This window comes from Lissotriton vulgaris, chromosome 4_1 (genome assembly GCF_964263255.1).
Source record: "Lissotriton vulgaris chromosome 4_1, aLisVul1.2, whole genome shotgun sequence".
Lineage (NCBI taxonomy): Eukaryota > Metazoa > Chordata > Amphibia > Caudata > Salamandridae > Lissotriton > Lissotriton vulgaris.
Window position 1 is genome coordinate 1,745,775,313 of NC_141691.1, and position 18,868 is coordinate 1,745,794,180.

Genomic DNA, 18,868 nt, shown 5'->3' on the forward strand with positions numbered 1-18,868 from the left:
CGATAGCCAGGCCTGCCAGGAAGGGCACTTCGCCTGATCTGTCCTGCAGGATTTCCTGGTCTGAGCCATTCCACAGACCCACCACCAGAAGAGGTAGAATCTTTTGGTGTCTATTCACAAGCTGAAGAGTCTGTGGTTAGAAGTCTCTATTAGAAGAACAAGTTACTTACCTTCATGAACACCTTTTCTGGTAGAGAGTCTATCTAACTGCAGATTCCTCCCAGGACTGTCTACCTCCTCCCCGTTTTATGGAATGTACTCATACTGTCCCCATTAATAAGATGGTAGATCCTAAGATCTATGCCCTGCACTACTTGATTTCCATAGCTCTGCATCGGACTTACCAGACATAGATCAGGAAATGAACTGACGTCTGTGTGCAGAGGTGGCGCATATATGGGGACACCAACGTCCTATCCGGAGTGGAGTCTCACAACAACACATGTTCAATGCAAGAGGAAATTGCTGAAAAGTTTCTAGATCCAGCCCATTGAGCTGACGGTGGTCAAGCTTGGTAAAGGGCGGCGCCCAGCGCTTTGTCCCTCTTTTATGTCACATTGGGCCCTCATTGAGTGCGAAGAGGCCAAAGTCTAACAGTATCTCGATGGTTGCTATGGGAAACACAGGGCAGGGGTGCATGCACCCCCTAGGCCACGAAGGGGACCTTTTCTTCCCCACCAAAAGACATCTTTAACGCTCATCAAATTAACAATGCACAGAACTGTCCTTTTAATTATTGACATGAGATCTAGGTAGGCTGTTTTTACTGAAAAATTCCATTAAGTCTGCACTGATAGTGATAAGTGTTTTAAAAACATAAGCTATTTTTTAAGAGCAGAGTAAAGCAGAGTTACCATGTAACGCCATTGGGATCTGAACAACTTCTAAGAATGTCAGACTTGGAGTACATGACCTGTTTTAATAACTGTATTAACAACGTGGTATTTCTCTTTTTTTGCATAGATTCATACCTTGGTGGAGTGTTTAAAACTGTCCCTCACCGACCAACAGCTTCCTATGTTCATACGGATAATGCAGCTTGTGATTGCACTTTACTACGGAGAAATAGGAAACCTCAAGGACGGGGAAACCGAAGAACAGCTCTGCCACTCGAAAGATAACTTGGGAAGCATGAGCGGTAAGTGACGCTAAACAGAATATGTGAGTGTAAAGAGCCCTGCAAACATACAGGTCAGCTGCAGCGTGGGCAGTCTCAGCGGGAACGACTACACGCTTCTGTGCCAACGCCCCTTAACCTCGGCGCCGCCCTGAAAGAGGATATCTGAAATTCAATGCTCATTGAGTCAGATGAGACTGCACATCTAAGTGAGCTAATTCCTGAGGTGTGTGGTGGAGTCTTTTAATGTGGTTCACTAGGATCAAACCTTGCTGAACAATTGCCACTTAAAAAAACTAGCAGTGGCAAATCCAAAAGTTCTCCCCTTTTGGCTTTGCCAGTGGTTTTTGGCAATTCTATACAGCATCAGCAAGATTCGGTGAAGCATGGCCATAAGAAAGAAAAAAGGTGCCATGATGTTTCCGAGTCATTTTGCAGGCGTGCTTGTGTGTATTGGCGTATGCACGCCTACAAAATTATGTGGGCACCATTTTTTTTTTTAATTTACAGATCCAAGTTGGATCACTAAATTAAAAATAAAATAAACCAAAGAAGTGCACTTTTTTAAGGTAGAGGGGCCAGCAGCCATTTGCTACCTCGACCGCTCCCCATACCCCTGCAAAAAAAAAAAATAAGATCTTCAAAATGGCTGAGGTGTGGGAGCAGAGGAGTGGGCAGGGTAAGCAATGGGGGATGGGGGTGGGGAGGGGCAAAGCAGCATGCAAGAGAGAGCAACACAAGGTGCGGGAGAAGCAGACGAGCAAGAATGCAACACGAAGCGCAGGGGAGTAGGTAGTTAAGTGGTTGGAGAAGCACATAAGCAGGCTTGCAACACAGAGCGCAGGCAGTGGGTATTTGGTTGACAGAAACACACAAGGAAGAGAGATAGAAGACACTCACTCCTGGAGTAAGCAAAAAGTAGTTCCCTAAAAGTGAGCAATGCAAGGATAAAAGCGAGATAATCAAAAGGATGCTAAAGAGGCTATGCTCCGGGGTAGAGGTGGGCGAGCCACAGAAAGCTTGAGCTAGGCTCGAGCCTAACGTCTGGCTCTGACTCCGCTCAAGGAACCGTGTGTGTAAATATAGGAGGTATCCCCGACTAAAGTTCCTAAATCGGGATTATAGAAGTGTTTGAAAAAACGAATATTTAGGAACATGGGTTGTAAAAGGACATTGCACTGACAACAAATAATAGTTGTAACTATGGATTCACAATACACATTAGAATATATTGTAAAGAGGAAGGTACTTTATTAAATAGTATGATTTTTAAAGATCTATTTTTTTATACATTCATTTTTTTTATATCCAATAGAGATTCTCATAATAAGCACTATACATTTCTCAGATATCACAATACATTTTTATCTGGAGATACATTTCATAAGTGGATACAGGGGATACAAACGGTGATATATGTGTAGAGGTATACGATGTTAATTAAAAAAACTTCTCTCTTTACAATATATTCTAATGTGTATTGTGAATCCATAGTTACAACTATTATTTGTTGTCAGTGCAATGTCCTTTTACAACCCATGTTCATAAATGTCCGCTCAAGGAACCTCCAGCCCTTAATGAGCCGAACTTTCATGTGGCTTCTACCCACCACCTTTGTTTTATTCTCATGCACAAAGATGTAAAAATAAAGCATTAACCTTTGAAGTCAAAAGGATAGACAAATAGATATCCATTTAGTTGCTGATTTGAACAAAGTGAAACCAGAAAACCTGGATTAATTGCTGCGTCCCCGTTTAACAGAACTGTGTGATCTTAGACAAACATTTAAGTTCACTGAACCTCCTTTTTATTCATTATCATGTATGAAATCATTTTAAAATTCATGAAATTAGATTACCAGCTGTACAAAAATACTATTATGTTGGAATTCATAGATTATAATATCTCTCTAACTGTAAGAATCTGGCCCACATACACGGTTCACGTGACAACTTTTTTGCCTCTTAGTACGCTGATGACATTGTCGCCAAGTTGGGAGCCGGACAGGAATGGCTCTAAGGCCATGTTTGAAAACTATCACTATCTCTTTTAATAAATAATTTGCAGTGCTTTAACGTGACATGTTTAATATGAGGGCTTCCATGTATTAAAGAAATACCCTTTTTTGAATTCTAAGAAGAAGTTTTCATATTTTATGTGATGTTTGTTGTATGACTTGCATGGCAAATATTTACAAGTATAGACTTATGAACAGGTTCCAAGAGCCAACTTAGACCCTTAGTTCAGCTCTGGCTTTGCTCTCTCTGTTAATTTGTTGGCTCAACCATCTCTACGCCAGGGTAGGGACAAATGCAAGATGGAGTTGGAAAGCCTTTACATACAAAGCAAACAATTAAGTGACAATAAAGCCTACCTATGGTAAGCAATGGGCAGCCTGTAAGCCCACAATTGGTCTGTTAGACAAGATTTCAAGACTTTCAGCCAATATTCACTTGTGCTGGCCTTTGAGAAGTGTTCTAGGAGAGAAAGACCACCAAAAACAGTTTGGCTATCCAGTGGTAATATGGAAAAATACAATTTTGTTGTGATTAGACACTTCCTCAGCCAGTCGGAACCTCCCGTTAGGTTAGGTGCAGCAGTATTTTATGAATCTATCTTTTGAAATAAGAGGCTTACCCCAGCTAATCCAAGGAATATTTAAGTGTGTGCTTCTTCACTGACCTCACCTCTGTTTACTTTATGCTGTTGCTCACACTTATCACCATACTGGAGTTGAATTCCATCCGATGCGAATAAGTCAATTTTCAATCACGTTTTCCACCCATGAGTTCAATCAATTTAACACAGGTGTTGCTTTACCCCATCCTTTTAATCCTACTTAAATTATGGTAAATTGTGTTCTGGCTTCACTCTTCATGGATGGTAATTTGGTTGCATCATAAATTGTTATTTTGTTGTTGATCATAGTAGATCCTCTGCGAAAACCAAATTGGACTGTAATGCTTTCAATGATAGGATGGCTCCTTTTTATGTTGAGCCTGGGCAACACATGAGCTGCTCTGCGAGACATGCTGTATTCTAGTATGGACTTGAAGCTCTGCCCACTCTCCGCCCATATTTTTCATTGGCTTGTGTCATTGTCCTTTTATAAATTTTGACTTCTGATTGGTTAATAGGCTTGTTAGTCCCTCCTTACTACTGCTATTTCTTTATTTTTAACCTCCCATGAAGACTGGCCCTTTTACTCCTGTTGTTACACAGTAGGTCTTATTTAGTCTGTAAGCACTATTTTCTGTAATGAGTTTCTCCTACTGCAGGCACGACATGCTCTCCTGCAACATTCAGCACACCATGCCCCCTTTCACTTACCAAGCAACCCGAGACAATGGTGACTCGCATTTATAAGAGTTTGAGCTATTGGCATCGTAAATGGCAATGCCTTTTATTTATGTGTTAACTATCAAAACAGATAATGAAAGGAATTGTCATTTACAATACCAATAGCCTAAACTCTCGCAAATGCGAGTCCTATTCCTATTGTATTGCAAATGCTTGTTTGTTGTTGTTGCAGCTGCTGGCAGTCGCAATAACCTTTCATTCCTCCAAAGTGAAACAACAGGAATATGGGCTGGCACTCCCCCAAATCCCCTCTTTTACTTGTTTTACATACGGCCATCCCTTGTCCGGATGAAGTCTCCCTCCCTCTTTCTAGTCAGGTATTGAGACCACACCAATTTGGGAAATATTGGAGTAGGGGGAGTAACCCCCCCCTCCCCCGGCCGTATTTATTACAAAATTAAAAAACATGATTTATTAACATTGTTTACAATTACGCAGAAAGGGCCAGATACATTGTTAGGCCGATGATGTCACATGGCTAACCTCAGCTCTAATACACATGACACTCCTACTGTAAATCTAACAATGCATATATACACTTTCTGCGTGTCCCCTCTAGAGCCTACAGCAAGGTCAATGACTGGCAGCCTCATGATCCTCGCAAACTATGAGAAATTACTATGCCGGAGTCGGCTTGCGCAGGGGGTACAGCTTATCGGACAGATCTTTTCCACCGGGCCCCCCCTACGCCCTGTGCCTTAAACTCCATAACGGGGGCTGCAGGAACTCTGCATGGTTTGCGCAGGGGTTACAGCTTATCGGACAGATATTTTCCACCGGGCCCCGCCTGCGCCCAGTGCCTTAAACTCCATAACGGGGGCTGCAGAAACTCTGCATATTTGCACCCTGATGCGCATGCGCGTGCGGGGGTGGCCACAGGCCCATTGGGACGAAAGACTCCCCCGGCCCCCGCACCCCGACAGCCTACCTACCGGCTGTCACTGCCCCTGGAGTTACATGTTTGACCGCTAAGGACCGAAGACTATGCTTACCAATCATGACCTTACCGCCTGACCGGGGACACAGAACTAAATACGACATTTTAACTGGTATCAAATAACATGTACTGGCTTTTATTCAATATTACATACTTCAAGTAGATAACTTCGTCCTAAATGATTCTGTTCTTGACAAGTGCACACATATCAACGCTTTTATTATAAATTGACCAAAATCGCATTGACATTGAATAACTCCTGTGATACCTGTAATGAAGTAAAAGAACAACGCAAACATATCACATTCACATTACTTCCATCTCCTGAGATACCTGCAATAAACTGTAAACGAACATAGTGAACCGGTTACTGACAGACATCATTAGCAGGCACCTAATCATCACTCCTACACTAATGCTATCACCCTAGACATCTGTAATAAAACTTTTTTAGAGAAAACGTCAAAATACCTCCCTGACCAACGCGTTTAAATTACCTGCCTTAGGGGATGGTGGGTGGGGAAAAAGAAATTATGGGCCGCTGGGGGCCCGGGTGCGCATCTGTGGGGAGCGTAGGAACAAGAGAACGTTCCGCTGCCCACACCCCCTTTTACAGGGGGGGCCCTGGCCAGTCTAAACTGGTCTGTCCCTGCTGTTGTATGCTCGTGTGAACCGGAAGCACTGAAGTACTTCCGGTTCACCCCGCCGTAGCCCCCACTGCAGGCCAATGGGGGAGGGGGGGGGGGACTCTCCTCCCTCCTCCCTTGTTCCCGGGGACGGGCTCGACCGCCATAAGAGCGGTGCGCACTATTCTAGTGCTTCGCCTGTTCATAGGTCAGCTTACATACAGGTAACATTCATCGTAAATACAAAACAAACTTGCCTTCAGTGTCACAAACAAATATTTGAAAGGAAGAAACTCCCTTGGAATATCCACTCTGTTGGTGCCATACATTTTTAGACACCTCGGTATCTTGAGAAGCCACAATAAATCTTCCATTATTAGAGAAAAAAATTGGTGATGCCCTGACTCAAATAGAAGATACAGTGAAACTGTAGGTGGCACAACCTCTGTCGATAGCAAGTTGTATTGCCCTTATGAAAATGGTTATTTGTCAAGATTACTCTATATGTTTATTAAAATACCATTGCTTGTTAACCCATCAGTTTATCTGAACTTTCTGATCCCTCATGTTAAACCTATTATGGGCTAAAGAACCGCCCAGTCCAGAATTAAGTGGGAAGTATTTTACGCTTGAATATGGTCAAGGAGACTCTTTGGCACCTGATGTAGAATTATACTACTAACTATGTAATAAAGCATATTTTTTGCATTACTGGTACTGAGCCCCCCCAACCCCCATATATGCTGCATGTAGCAATTGAAATGAGTAATATTAACCCGGGTCTCTTGGGGCGGTGGTATGTCAGCAGCCCATTCGTAAGTAGTGTAGAATTGATACAGAGGCTCGCGCTGCAGCTGCCTGTCTTAAGCTTCTCTGCTGAGCCCAGTAGATTGGATATATTCTCCACGGCTCCCTCTCATCAATCATCCTAGGTTACCCTTGACACGAGGCGAGGGTGGTCCAACAGTTACAGGCTATGTAACTGATCACGCTGGGCAGAATTTTCCTGGTTGTACACTTCATTGACCTTCAGGATCTCACCTCTAGGCCTTCTCATTCTGCCTTCGATGTGTTTTTGTAGTTTAGGGCTGCATGTAGAAATACATTTACAGGGGTTACACAGCAACCACCGGAGGTTAAACCGCTCATTGTGTTACTCTCCTCATTTACTAATTAGCACATTGTCTCTGATGTATATGCTGCTCTCCAGAAAGAGCCCCTGATGGTTGTTCCACCCGCAAAAGTGTGGTGCGGAGTAAGATGTGCAGATAAACTTTGAGGAATGTGGATACTGTTGTGGACAAATTGGTGCTTTGTCAATTAATAGTTGCTAGAGAATGATACATTTCAAGACTTTATCACACACCATTGAGCCTGCAGCATTGTGGTTTATTCATTAAAGCAATGTGTGGCCGCTCTGGTGCCTTTGAGGCAGGGTTCTTACATTTAGCATGACTTTCTCCACATATATATAGCTATTGGGACTCAGTAATAGGTTCTCTTTCAGGATGTTTGAAACTCCTGTCCCATTGAACCATAGCGCGGCCCTGTTGGGGCTACTGAAAGAGACGTCACAGGAACATCGGAGCTCCAGAGCAGTTGCCCTCATGGTAGCTCAGCGGGCAGTCTTCAGACTCTGGTGTGGAGGTAACACACAGTCACATGATGGCTGGCTTAAGGAGTTGACTTATTGTAATGAGCAGCTAGAACAGTATGGGAAGTCTCTGCCATAAACTTCTAGACTCAACTACATTTGGTGGCATCTACGAGCATTTCGCCTTGACCTTGGGAGGGATCCCAGGGCTTGAAGAATATATCCTCCGTATGTATTAAGCGATGCTTTATGTGGATATATATCTTTTTTTTGCAAAGTGAGAAGATGTATTCCCTTAGTATCTGATTACTTATAAGATTTTCACCTTTGTCCTCTCATACTAACGCGTTCACTTTTTGGACCTCTGTAGCTGGTAATAAGTGTATGCAATCTATGCACTGTCATGTGGCTACCTATTCTACCTAGCTATTACAATTTATACTCTCACTAATGCAATATTACAGAATTTTATACTGATGAAAAATCAATACAAAATGTTGGAAAGGAAAGAATACTATTCTACATATAGAATCAATTGGCTATAAAAAAATCTGAACTTTGAAAGTCATCTGGGAAGAGCACACACAGTCATTGCATCAACAATGAAAGGAACATTATGTGAATATTGGAGTTTGACACCACTACAAGGACACCACAAATGTGGGAATTGTTCAGTATGTGTTCAAACCATCGAAGGATATGCGTTTCAGTATAACTCACTGAAATGGATGCATGCATCGTTTTCTAATTGTAAGTCAAAGAAAGTCGTACATGGGACCATTTCCCCTTATGGAAAATTGTACATTGGCATTGAAAGCTATCCCTGTACATAAGACTGAGGTTTCAAAAACCCTTTTCGGACGATTTATTTTATTTATGATCAGATGTGAGTTGTGACAGCACTCTAACAACACTTTTATTTAGTTAATTTTAGGCACAAAAAAAAATAGCATCCTGAAACTAAGGTATAAAGATTTTGCAGGTCATTTATCACTTGGGCGGTTTGCTCAACATACGACCCACTAGCCTAATACCCCTCATATTTTCCATGACTGACCCACCAGTTCTAAGACCTGAGGGGACCCCGTGAATGTTTGGGGTTGAAACTCGTCAATAAACACAATACAGGGGCATTGGGTGCTTTAAAGCAAGACCCCTAAGACGCCATCGATCCTCCCTTAGACATAGGGAGCATATCCCTACCATGGTCATGCATGGAATTAACCACTAAGACACTGACCTTACCTATCCGAATGAACTATGGAACTGGAGCTGCATTCCAGAAAAAAACAGATAATTTATGTATAATTTATCACTGACTGGTGACAGAACTCTGCACTGGTCTTTGTTCATAAATGTTTGGCAGAAGTGTTGATTTAGAATATTATTTTGTGTATGATATCTTTGTTCAAGTGGCATTTATCATAAATTATTTTGTACAATCGAATTTTTGAAGACTATGCTGAACAATCGTCTTATGATCAGTTGAGTCGTGCTTTGATCAGCTGTGAATTGATAAAGTGACAGTGATTATGATGAGATGCCTATTGTTTGGTTCATACATTTAGGACCGATTTGGCACCATTTATTTATTTTTAAGATGGATATGATTTCATCAAAAAATGTTATCTTTAGAAATGTTCCACGGTGTACATGATCCAGAAAAAGATTAGTGTCCTTTTATTAATGCTTTGTGGTGCCAGAGTATCTTTGTGTGCGGAGCTAATTGATGTGATGCAACTTTTCAATGAAAGCCTCATTAAGGTGTCTGGTCCTTTTATCCACATGTTACAAATTATATTCCAGAGCAGTCTCTCGTCCTTGGGCCTGTGTTTGCATTTTTTTCTGGGCTTTGTTGCTTCCTAAGTTTGGGTGTAAACATTTCAGGAAATACAGGTCAAATATTTCTATTTTACACCCTCACAACTGTTAATTTGATGCCAGTGGGCATTGAGCACAGCACAGATTCAAGGCAGTTTCATCAAAATTAGTATCCAAACGCGATCAGGAAAGAGGAATTTTCCCTCCTTCGCTACCATCTAAGAAATGCAATGAAAATCCTAAGAAGTTCTGATCTCAATGTCTCTTAGCTGATGCCCTCCATTGGTCACAAACTAAACAGTATTTTTGTTGAAAGGCAAAATCCTCATCCTGCATGAGAAATCACAGTTATAGTCAGACCGTCATTCATGTAAATTCTCTCAGGCACCACTCAAATCATCTTCTGATTAGCATTTTTCCATCTTTCAGATCTCTCAAATACCATTACCCTCTTGTTTTGACCTGAACCAGTGACCGTGAAGCTGTATGACACGTTTTGTATGTATGGCCCGTCTGCATTTGCGTCTGGTACTTCTCAGTTGTATACATCAATGCTGAACTTTATATCTCCTTATTGTACACCCTTGCCTTTAGCTTCAACCTCTGCATTGAAACTTTTGGAGATGAAAATGAAGGTAATCCCTTTTCCACTGCGTTTTACATCCAGTTCTGCTCACACAGCTTTGGAAAGTTGAGTTACCTATGATGCAAATCTGCTCCACACTTTCAGATCCGCTTGTGGAGGCCAAAATCTTAGTTGGCCGGTGTGTAAGTACATCCTTCTCCCTATACAATTCCAAGGGCAGAATGATTTTTACTTATGGACCTAAAATTCACTCACCCTATGCCAGATAGGCATGAGAATGATAATTCCGAGGCCAGCAACCTGTTTGCTTCTATTGACTTGAAGAAAAGGCTTCCAAACTGACCTTCAAAATGCTACAGGTCTGAGAACTGACCGTGTTGTGTCTTGTCCTACATCATACATTTCTCCTTACGAGGAGTGCTCCTCTTTTGTGGCTGAAAATGATAAGGCTGCTGAGATTCTCAGACTAGCAGAGCAACAGATGAAGCCTCTGCTCCCTTTTCATGAGACATTTGCAGAGCAATTTACGTCAATATGGGAACAAACATCCATTTCACCGGCGGTTAATGAACAGGTGGCCAGGAAACACCTCCCCACCCCGCCCCAAATGAGAGCTCGTGTTTGGTGAAGTTTCACTGAATGCTTCCTTCATGCTTCTCTAGAAAGTGACTCCAAGAAACAGGAAATGTAACTTAACATTACTATAAAATCCACTGACCTTTTTGAAGGCAGATGGTCTGTGGCCATTATTTGCTCCATACATAAAGACTGCCTCCTCTGTAACATTTTTCAACCTGTGAGATGTAGCAATGAGATTTGAATATAGTATTCAAGTTTTAAATGGGAGTGACCATGCATTCATTCATGTTGATTTAGGTTGCTTGCACGGACTCCACTTTACCTGACTGCAGTAATTTACTTGCTAGAGAAGAGGAATCTTTACCTCCTTTCCACTAACCCAGCATTTACGACTGGGTGGTTCTGAGGATTAAAATGTTACTCTCTTCCCTGCAATTTTCCTTCCTCTCATCCTTTTAAGCCTGAGAGGTGAATTCACAGATTAAACCCCAACAGGAACAGGACTCTTGAGGTTCTGTTGAATACTCAGGTTTTTGTAGGGTGGCAGACAGACCACGTTGTAGCCAAGAAAATAATTTTGAGAGCATTTGTGCTCTGCAATTGGCTGTTTCATGCGCTGCCCAGGAATTAGTCTCCTGAAGAAAATATGTGATTTAATGGGATTTGCATAATTAAAAAAACAACAAATCCATATATAATGTTCTGAATGAAAAGCTACATTAGAATAGTATTCTCACTAACATAGGTAAAACAAAGTACCACCGCTCTCTTTCCCCTGTACCCGCCTGATTATAATACTTCTCTCCCCTTTTATTCGTAAGCTGGACAAATAACTACTCGTCATTGTTGGTACCCTGTAGGAGCAATGCTGCTGAATCCCACTAGAGGTTTAGAAAAAACTTTACGTTTACAATGCTAAACCACATTGGTGTTGGGCCTATTTTTTCTCACTATACTATGTTTTTAACAAACTTGCCTATGCTTTGTGGACATAGTATGCGATTCACAGAACTTGTAAATTAAGCAAAGCCACACAACAGCACACTTATCAATCCCACTTAGAGAAAAACATGGAGGAACCGTCCCACCAAATTCTCAGAATGTACAGTATTTGTTTTTAATTCTACCTCTATAATATGTGTAATCGTTATTTTAAACGTTTTAAAGTAATATTTGGTTTGTATCCCTCTTTATAGTGAGATGAAATATATTTAATGCCACTTAATAACAACTAAAAAGCTCTCAATGCATTAACTGGGTTACAACAGAAGTAATTTTACTGAACCCCTGTCAGCTGATTTCCCTTACCTTCATTGCTAATTTTATTTGTTTAATTTCTCCCACTACATAAACCTTCCATAAATCTACGAACATTTTATTATAAAGACATCGTCCATTAAAAATGATTTGAAGACTAATACAGTGTAGTAATTGTCAAATACGTGTATTCAAAATCTAGTTCATGTTAACCTAAAACGTAATCTCCCATCCTGTCTCATTCTAACCCGATTGGTGTGTGTTTATGCGAATCATATATTAATGTGTACCACCGTGCTCTTTAGCCCTTTCGCGCGGCACTGTATTGTTTTCTTTTTATTCATTTAAAGATTTGATAAGCAATCTTTGAAACACAAAACATCTAGTTGCTTTTTATTTTGTTCAGGCCTCTCATTTTTATATCACTGTTACTCCTTTCTGAAATATATCGTGTTCATTTATTGAATTCAAGTAATGCCACCCACGTAGCCCTTGTAAGCATCCAATCATTGCACATCCATTGAGGGTTTCATTCTGAGGTTGAATTGTGATTCATTTCTTTCATGTGTGTGTGTTCTTCCCAGTTTCACAGTGGTTTACTGTCTGGGGGCTCGGTGAGCTTACGCAGCAGTGCTGCCCTCTCCACCACATCCTCTGTAAGCTTATCATAGCTCCTCAGTGTTTAGGTCTCGCCCACGGCAGCGCATGCTCTGTCGCTTGTGAAATGTTTGTTTACTTACATGAGGTTTAAAACCTCCCGTTTGTTTACCATTGGTTGGCTTAATCGTCACTCATTTGCTTGCTTCTCTTTTTACAACGTGTGCCTGCTTTACTTCTTCTTGTGTTTGGCTCTCCACTGGAGCATTACCCAAGTGCTGCTTCCTTGCCCAGTGTCCTTCCACTGCTTGCGCTTTCAGAGCTACTTTTTACTTGTTCTGGAAGCACCCTAAAATTACCCTTTCCACCCCAAACCCATGCCCACCCAAAACCCTAAAATAACTCTTGGCACCCCAAAACCCATATCCACAATAAACCCTAAAATTACCCTTGCCACCCCAAAACACATCCCCTCACCCTAAATCCTAAAATGACCCTTGCCACCCCAAAACCCATACTCAACCTAAACCGTAAAATGACCCTTACCACCCCAAAACCCATACTGACCCTAAAATTACCCTTGCCACCCCAAAACCCACCCTAAACATTCCCCTAAAACAAATAAATAATTATATATATAAATATATATATATATATATGCAACCCATACCCCCCCTACATTTGCCCACTCTAAACCCTTAAAAAAAAACTTTCAAACCCTTTCCCTAATATATAATGACCAAGCCCTCTGTGTAGGGCGAAACGTTATCCTGGCGTGGTGTGCGAAAAAATAATAAAAAACTCACCTGCACTCTGGGTCTTCCGTGTCCTTGTTGGAGTTGGCTGATCATTGATAGCTGGCGCAGCGGCGGGGCACAAGTGGCGATATATATATATATATATATATATATATATATATATATATATATATATATTATGTATATGTATACAAAAAAGGAGAGAACTCTGAGTAGTTTCCAAGTTTAGGTGGAAGGCAGCTCCTGTATAGAACACCTTCAACACCAGGGCACTCTAAATTTGCTCACCTCAAATGTCTGCTTTTCTATCAAAGTTTTTAAGCATAGGATTAGCATAGTGCTATCCACGCCGAGATAGAAATAGACAAAGTCTTTTGCCATTTGTACAGCAAAGTCTTTAACCATAGGATTAGCACAGTGCTATCCACGCGGAGCTGTAAAATGACAAAAGCCATTTACCACTCCAGGCACAATATTACAGTTTTGGATTGGTAAAATACCATCCAAGCCAACCTGAAATGAATAAAAGCAACCCCTGACATGTGTTTCGCTGTCATTACAACTCTTCAGAGAGGTTTAGCTTTGTCCAGACACAAGGGAGCACCCAGTATAAGTCAAAACAATTCCCTTGAAGGCATAGAGTGACGCATAAATTATGCAGAAAAGGAGAGAACTCTGAGTAGTTCACAAGTTTAGCTGGAAGGCAGCTCCTGTATAGAGGAGGATGGCACGCGTAATGGCTGCTGTTTGATGTGAGAAGACTGAATAAATCAAGAGCTATTTTAAAAGAATCCGGTGCTCTTTTTCAACTGATCGCCAGTGAAGGTACGGCTGTGAAGGAGTGCTTTGGGATATATATATTTTAAGTGCAATAAGACAATTCCAAAGCCTAATTTGACATCTACCACAGAAATGACATAAGGACTGTGTGCTAATGAATTAGATTTGCTGCAAGATCTACAGCAGCTTCACAATGAAATGTCCAGCTCTGGCACCATGGAAGATCATTTGGTCTTACATATCCCTGGTAACACCAAATTTAACCTTTACCATGCTCATGACGAGTTGAGCTCGTCATGAGGCACGGTGCGCCGGTGCTCATGACGAGCTCAGCTCGTCATGAGGCACGGTGCTCCGGTGCTCATGCGAGCTCAGCTCGTCATGGGCCGTGGAACGCTCCGGTGCGGGGAGAATTCCCCTGCTCTGCTGAGCGTTCCACGGGAGCCGGTGCACCTGTGACGAGCACAGCTCGTCATGAGCACCGGAGCGCCATGCCTCATGACGAGCTGAGCTTGTCATGAGCATGCGGGCGCTGTGCGTGCCCCCCAGAACAGCGGGGGAATTACCCCCGCAGCGAAGGGGTTAAACCAAAATATACCTTGAGTCCCTTAATGTTGCACTATAACCTCAACATTTTCCATGAACTCTCCCTCTCTGGAATTAAAAACTCTATGCAACAGCACTACGGGAAAAGCACAAATACATAGCACAAAATAGCTGCTACATCCAGCTCATCAAAAAGCTACAGGCCAATGACAACATCATAGTCTGCCAATCGGACAAAAAGGGAAACGTAGTATTGTGGCCCGAGCACTTTACTTGGAGGAAGCCTATAATCAGTTGAATGATCCTCACTGCTACAAACGCTGTGATGTTGTTACCGTGAAAAAAGCACAAACTGAATTTTATTCCCAACTGATGGCTTGGAGAAGTTCAAGACTACTGAGTCAAGATGAACTCAAATTCCTTAAAAATGAGCATCCAGTAACTCCTGTAATCTACTTCATCCCCAAAGTTCATAAAAGTGCTGACAAGCCGCATGGCAGACCCATCATTTCGGCCCGCAATAGCCTATTGGAAAACACGTCTGTGTACATTGAGGCTTTTCTACAGGAACATATCAAGGCCTTGCCGTCCTATGTACAAGACACAGGGGACTTTTTAAGGAAACTTGATGGCTTGGCATGGGACTCTGAATACTGGCTGATAACATTGGATGATCCTCTATGGTGTACATCACGACACCTTCATTGAACATGTAATTCAATGGTACCGGTATATCGACAATATATTTTTGATATGGCACGGTACCAGACAACAGGCGTTGGATTTCATTGATTTGATCAATGTCCAACACATTTAACCTAAAGTTCACGTCCAATATAAGTCAGGATCATGTTTTTAGGTCTCGCCTAGACGAAAGCAAAAGCGAAGCTTTTGCTGTCTATGCGAGACAACTTATGTTGCCACTTTTCTGGGAATATTGTGGACATCAGACTGTTACGAGCTTTTTCTGCTGTAGTCAGGCTGTCACGAGCTTCTCCTTTGGAGATTTGACCTCGTGAGCGCGCCTTGACTGCATCTAATGGGCCGTGCGCTTCCTTTAGTCAGTTTCACTTTGACGCCTGCACTTTCAAAGTGAAATGAAACAATGTGTCTGGTAGTTGTTCATGTGGAGTGCCTTCTGACCTCGTGAGCGCGCCTTGACTGCATCTAATGTGTGTGGCTTTTTTTTTCAATGTGGCCCGGGCGCTTGCTTCAGTCAGTTTCACTTTTAAGGTGCAGGCGTCAATGGGTCTGGTACTTGTTTTATTTCCATTTAATGCTCTTTGGAACAACAATTTTATATTACTTGTGTGTATTACCACTGGCCAGAATTTCAAAGACTTATATTCACGCAGGTGAAATAATACTATTGTGATTAGGGCCGATTTTTGGAGTCTGACCGTTCAGAGTGCAGAGTGGAGCTTCAGAGTGGAGCTTCAGAGTGGAGCTTCAGAGTGGAGCTTCAGAGTGGAGCTTCAGAGTGGAGCTTCAGAGTGGAGCTTCAGAGTGGAGCTTCAGAGTGCAGAGTGGAGCTTCAGAGTGGAGCTTCAGAGTGCAGAGTGGAGCTTCAGAGTGGAGCTTCAGAGTGCAGAGTGGAGCTTCAGAGTGGAGCTTCAGAGTGCAGAGTGGAGCTTCAGAGTGGAGCTTCAGAGTGGAGCTTCAGAGTGGAGCCTCAGAGTGGAGCTTCAGAGTGGAGCTTCAGAGTGGAGCTTCAGAGTGGAGCTTCAGAGTGCAGAGTGGAGCTTCAGAGTGGAGCTTCAGAGTGCAGAGTGGAGCTTCAGAGTGGAGCTTCAGAGTGCAGAGTGGAGCTTCAGAGTGGAGCTTCAGAGTGCAGAGTGGAGCTTCAGAGTGGAGCTTCAGAGTGCAGAGTGGAGCTTCAGAGTGCAGAGTGGAGCTTCAGAGTGGAGCTTCAGAGTGGAGCTTCAGAGTGGAGCTTCAGAGTGGAGCTTCAGAGTGGAGCTTCAGAGTGGAGCTTCAGAGTGGAGCTTCAGAGTAGAGCTTCAGAGTTCAGAGTGGAGCTTCAGAGTGGAGCTTCAGAGTGGAGCTTCAGAGTGGAGCTTCAGAGTGGAGCTTCAGAGTGGAGCTTCCGAGTGGAGCTTCCGAGTGCAGAGTGGAGCTTCAGAGTGGAGCTTCAGAGTGGAGCTTCCGAGTGCAGAGTGGAGCTTCAGAGTAGAGCTTCAGAGTAGAGCTTCAGAGTGGAGCTTCAGAGTGGAGCTTCAGAGTGGAGCTTCAGAGTGGAGCTTCAGAGTGGAGCTTCAGAGTGGAGCTTCAGAGTGGAGCTTCAGAGTGCAGAGTGGAGCTTCAGAGTAGAGCTTCAGAGTAGAGCTTCAGAGTGGAGCTTCAGAGTGGAGCTTCAGAGTTCAGAGTGGAGCTTCAGAGTGGAGCGTCCGAGTGGAGCGTCCGAGTGGAGCGTCCGAGTGGAGCGTCCGAGTGGAGCTTCCGAGTGGAGCTTCCGAGTGGAGCTTCCGAGTGGAGCTTCCGAGTGGAGCTTCAGAGTTCAGAGTGGAGCTTCAGAGTAGAGCTTCAGAGTAGAGCTTCAGAGTGGAGCTTCAGAGTGGAGCTTCAGAGTGGAGCTTCAGAGTGGAGCTTCAGAGTGGAGCTTCAGAGTGCAGAGTGGAGCTTCAGAGTGGAGCTTCCGAGTGCAGAGTGGAGCTTCAGAGTGGAGCTTCAGAGTGGAGCTTCAGAGTGGAGCTTCAGAGTGGAGCTTCAGAGTGGAGCTTCAGAGTGGAGCTTCAGAGTGGAGCGTGGAGCTTCAGAGTGGAGCTTCAGAGTGGAGCGTGGAGCTTCAGAGTGGAGCTTCAGAGTGGAGCGTGGAGCTTCAGAGTGGAGCTTCAGAGTGGAGCGTGGAGCTTCAGAGTGGAGCTTCAGAGTGGAGCTTCAGAGTGCAGAGTGGAGCTTCAGAGTGGAGCGTGGAGCTTCAGAGTGCAGAGTGGAGCTTCAGAGTGCAGAGTGGAGCTTCAGAGTGCAGAGTGGAGCTTCAGAGTGCACCAGAGTGCAGAGTGGAGCTTCAGAGTGCAGAGTGGAGCTTCAGAGTGCAGAGTGGAGCTTCAGAGTGCAGAGTGGAGCTTCAGAGTGCAGAGTGGAGCTTCAGAGTGCAGAGTGGAGCTTCAGAGTGCAGAGTGGAGCTTCAGAGTGCAGAGTGGAGCTTCAGAGTGGAGCTTCAGAGTGGAGCTTCAGAGTGGAGCTTCAGAGTGGAGCTTCAGAGTGGAGCTTCAGAGTGGAGCTTCAGAGTGGAGCTTAGAGTGGAGCTTCAGAGTGGAGCTTCAGAATGCAGCTTCAGAGTGGAGCTTCAGAGTGCAGCTTTAGAGTGGAGCTTCAGAGTGGAGCTTCAGAGTGCAGCTTCAGAGTGGAGCTTCAGAGTGCAGAGTGGAGCTTCAGAGTGCAGAGTGGAGCTTCAGAGTGCAGAGTGGAGCTTCAGAGTGTCAAGAGCAATGCCAATAGCTCTAACTTTAACAAAGGCAAAACCATTGCATTGTAAATGCTTGTTATTTTACCGAATCACATGCTCATGCTGCTGCCTGGTTTGTCTACATGCACACAGGCAGAATCACTCGGTACAAAATGGCTCCTGTTCACTCGTCAGTACGGTCTTGCGCCGCCCCACCTTCCCCCTGCCAAATACATTCATTCCAAATACTGCTTATTTTCATATCAGACTGACTTCTCACATCTGGGATAGCAGGGGCACCTTCCACAGTGATTAGTGCTTCACAAAAAATAATTCTCGGCTAGCGCTCAGAAGCCTTGAAGCTTTGATTGAATGACACTGCAGTTTGATGCCCCGCTCGTTTTTTGATGCTATGCGTTCCAGACACTGATTTTATTAAGACTCACTTGGAGCTCTAAACTGTCACTTGATCTTTCTTTGGGTCATTTCGTTTGCCCGGAAGGACTAACATATCTGTGAAACCCTCTTCTTTTATAGTTTGAGCATCGTCTTCGTTTAGCAGGATAACATTATACATTTGAAAATACAAATATCCGGGAAGAGCAGAGAGCAAATCTCCGCGATGTTGGGCATTCTCCTATCATAAAGGAAGCGTGTTGGTGGGACCTGTGGCATCTAACGCATCATTTAACCCTATATGCGTGGGCACCTACCACAATAATGTATAGGATGAGTTTGTTCCGTTCCCGTTTTTAATTTGATGTAAAACTCAAATCACTGCACACTCTCTACTACACACTCTCTACTACACACTCTCTACTACAGTCACTACTCTCTACTACACACTCCCTACTACAGTCACTACTCTCTACTACACATTCTGCTACACACTCTCTACTACAGTCACTACTCTCTGCTACGC

General features: G+C 43.3%; 1 protein-coding gene across 1 annotated transcript in view; it reads left to right on the top strand.

Annotated features, from left to right (window-relative positions):
- Positions 1-18,868, top strand: part of VPS13B (vacuolar protein sorting 13 homolog B) — a 2,999,480-nt gene that overhangs the window by 188,974 nt on the left and 2,791,638 nt on the right. The window contains exon 7 of the mRNA XM_086966051.1: positions 964-1,138. Within this exon, the coding sequence (XP_086822177.1) occupies positions 964-1,138 (175 nt within the window). The remainder of the gene's footprint in view (positions 1-963; positions 1,139-18,868) is intronic.